Consider the following 730-nt stretch of genomic DNA (forward strand, 5'->3'; position numbering starts at 1 on the left):
GGATTACATCAAGGCCATTAAGGAGGAGATCAAGAAGGTTGTCGACCTTCAAGAAGACTTGGACATTGACGTTCTTGTCCATGGAGAACCAGAGGTGACCCTTCTTGTTTCCATAAACATCAGAAAGAAAACTAGTTCCGGTCTATTGGTTCGTGATCTAGGTCCATGAATTTTGCTATAATGTGTTGGGTTTGATTCTGCAGAGAAATGATATGGTTGAGTACTTTGGAGAACAACTCTCTGGTTTTGCTTTCACCGTCAATGGTTGGGTGCAATCTTACGGATCTCGGTGCGTGAAGCCACCGGTCATCTACGGTGACGTGAGCCGTCCCAAGCCAATGACGGTCTTCTGGTCCTCCACCGCTCAGAGCATGACTTCTCGTCCAATGAAAGGAATGCTTACAGGTCCTGTCACTATCCTCAACTGGTCCTTTGTCAGAAACGATCAACCAAGGTACTACAAAACAGTCACTTTGGTCTGTCAAATATAACAAACTTGCTTGGATTGGACGGATCTTTTAATGTGAATTCTCCCTTTTTTGGTGATGTTAAGGCACGAAACCTGCTACCAGATCGCCTTGGCCATCAAGGATGAAGTGGAGGATCTCGAGAAGGCCGGGATCAACGTGATTCAGATCGACGAAGCCGCTCTTAGAGAAGGGCTGCCGCTCAGGAAATCCGAGCAAGCCTTCTACTTAGACTGGGCTGTCCATTCCTTCAGGATCACCAA

General features: G+C 46.8%; 1 protein-coding gene across 1 annotated transcript; it reads left to right on the top strand.

Annotated features, from left to right (window-relative positions):
• Positions 1-203: 203 nt before the first annotated feature.
• On the top strand, positions 204-707 carry LOC104825282 (5-methyltetrahydropteroyltriglutamate--homocysteine methyltransferase 2-like; the record flags this gene model as incomplete). The annotated part of the gene is made up of 2 exons (XM_010557582.1): positions 204-454; positions 554-707. Coding segments are annotated over 2 exons (405 nt in total), but the record flags the coding sequence as incomplete, so codon positions are not given.
• Between the last annotated feature and the right edge of the window lie 23 nt (positions 708-730).

The sequence above is a fragment of the Tarenaya hassleriana genome, unplaced genomic scaffold (genome assembly GCF_000463585.1).
Source record: "Tarenaya hassleriana unplaced genomic scaffold, ASM46358v1 Cleome4310, whole genome shotgun sequence".
In the NCBI taxonomy this organism is placed as follows: domain Eukaryota; kingdom Viridiplantae; phylum Streptophyta; class Magnoliopsida; order Brassicales; family Cleomaceae; genus Tarenaya; species Tarenaya hassleriana.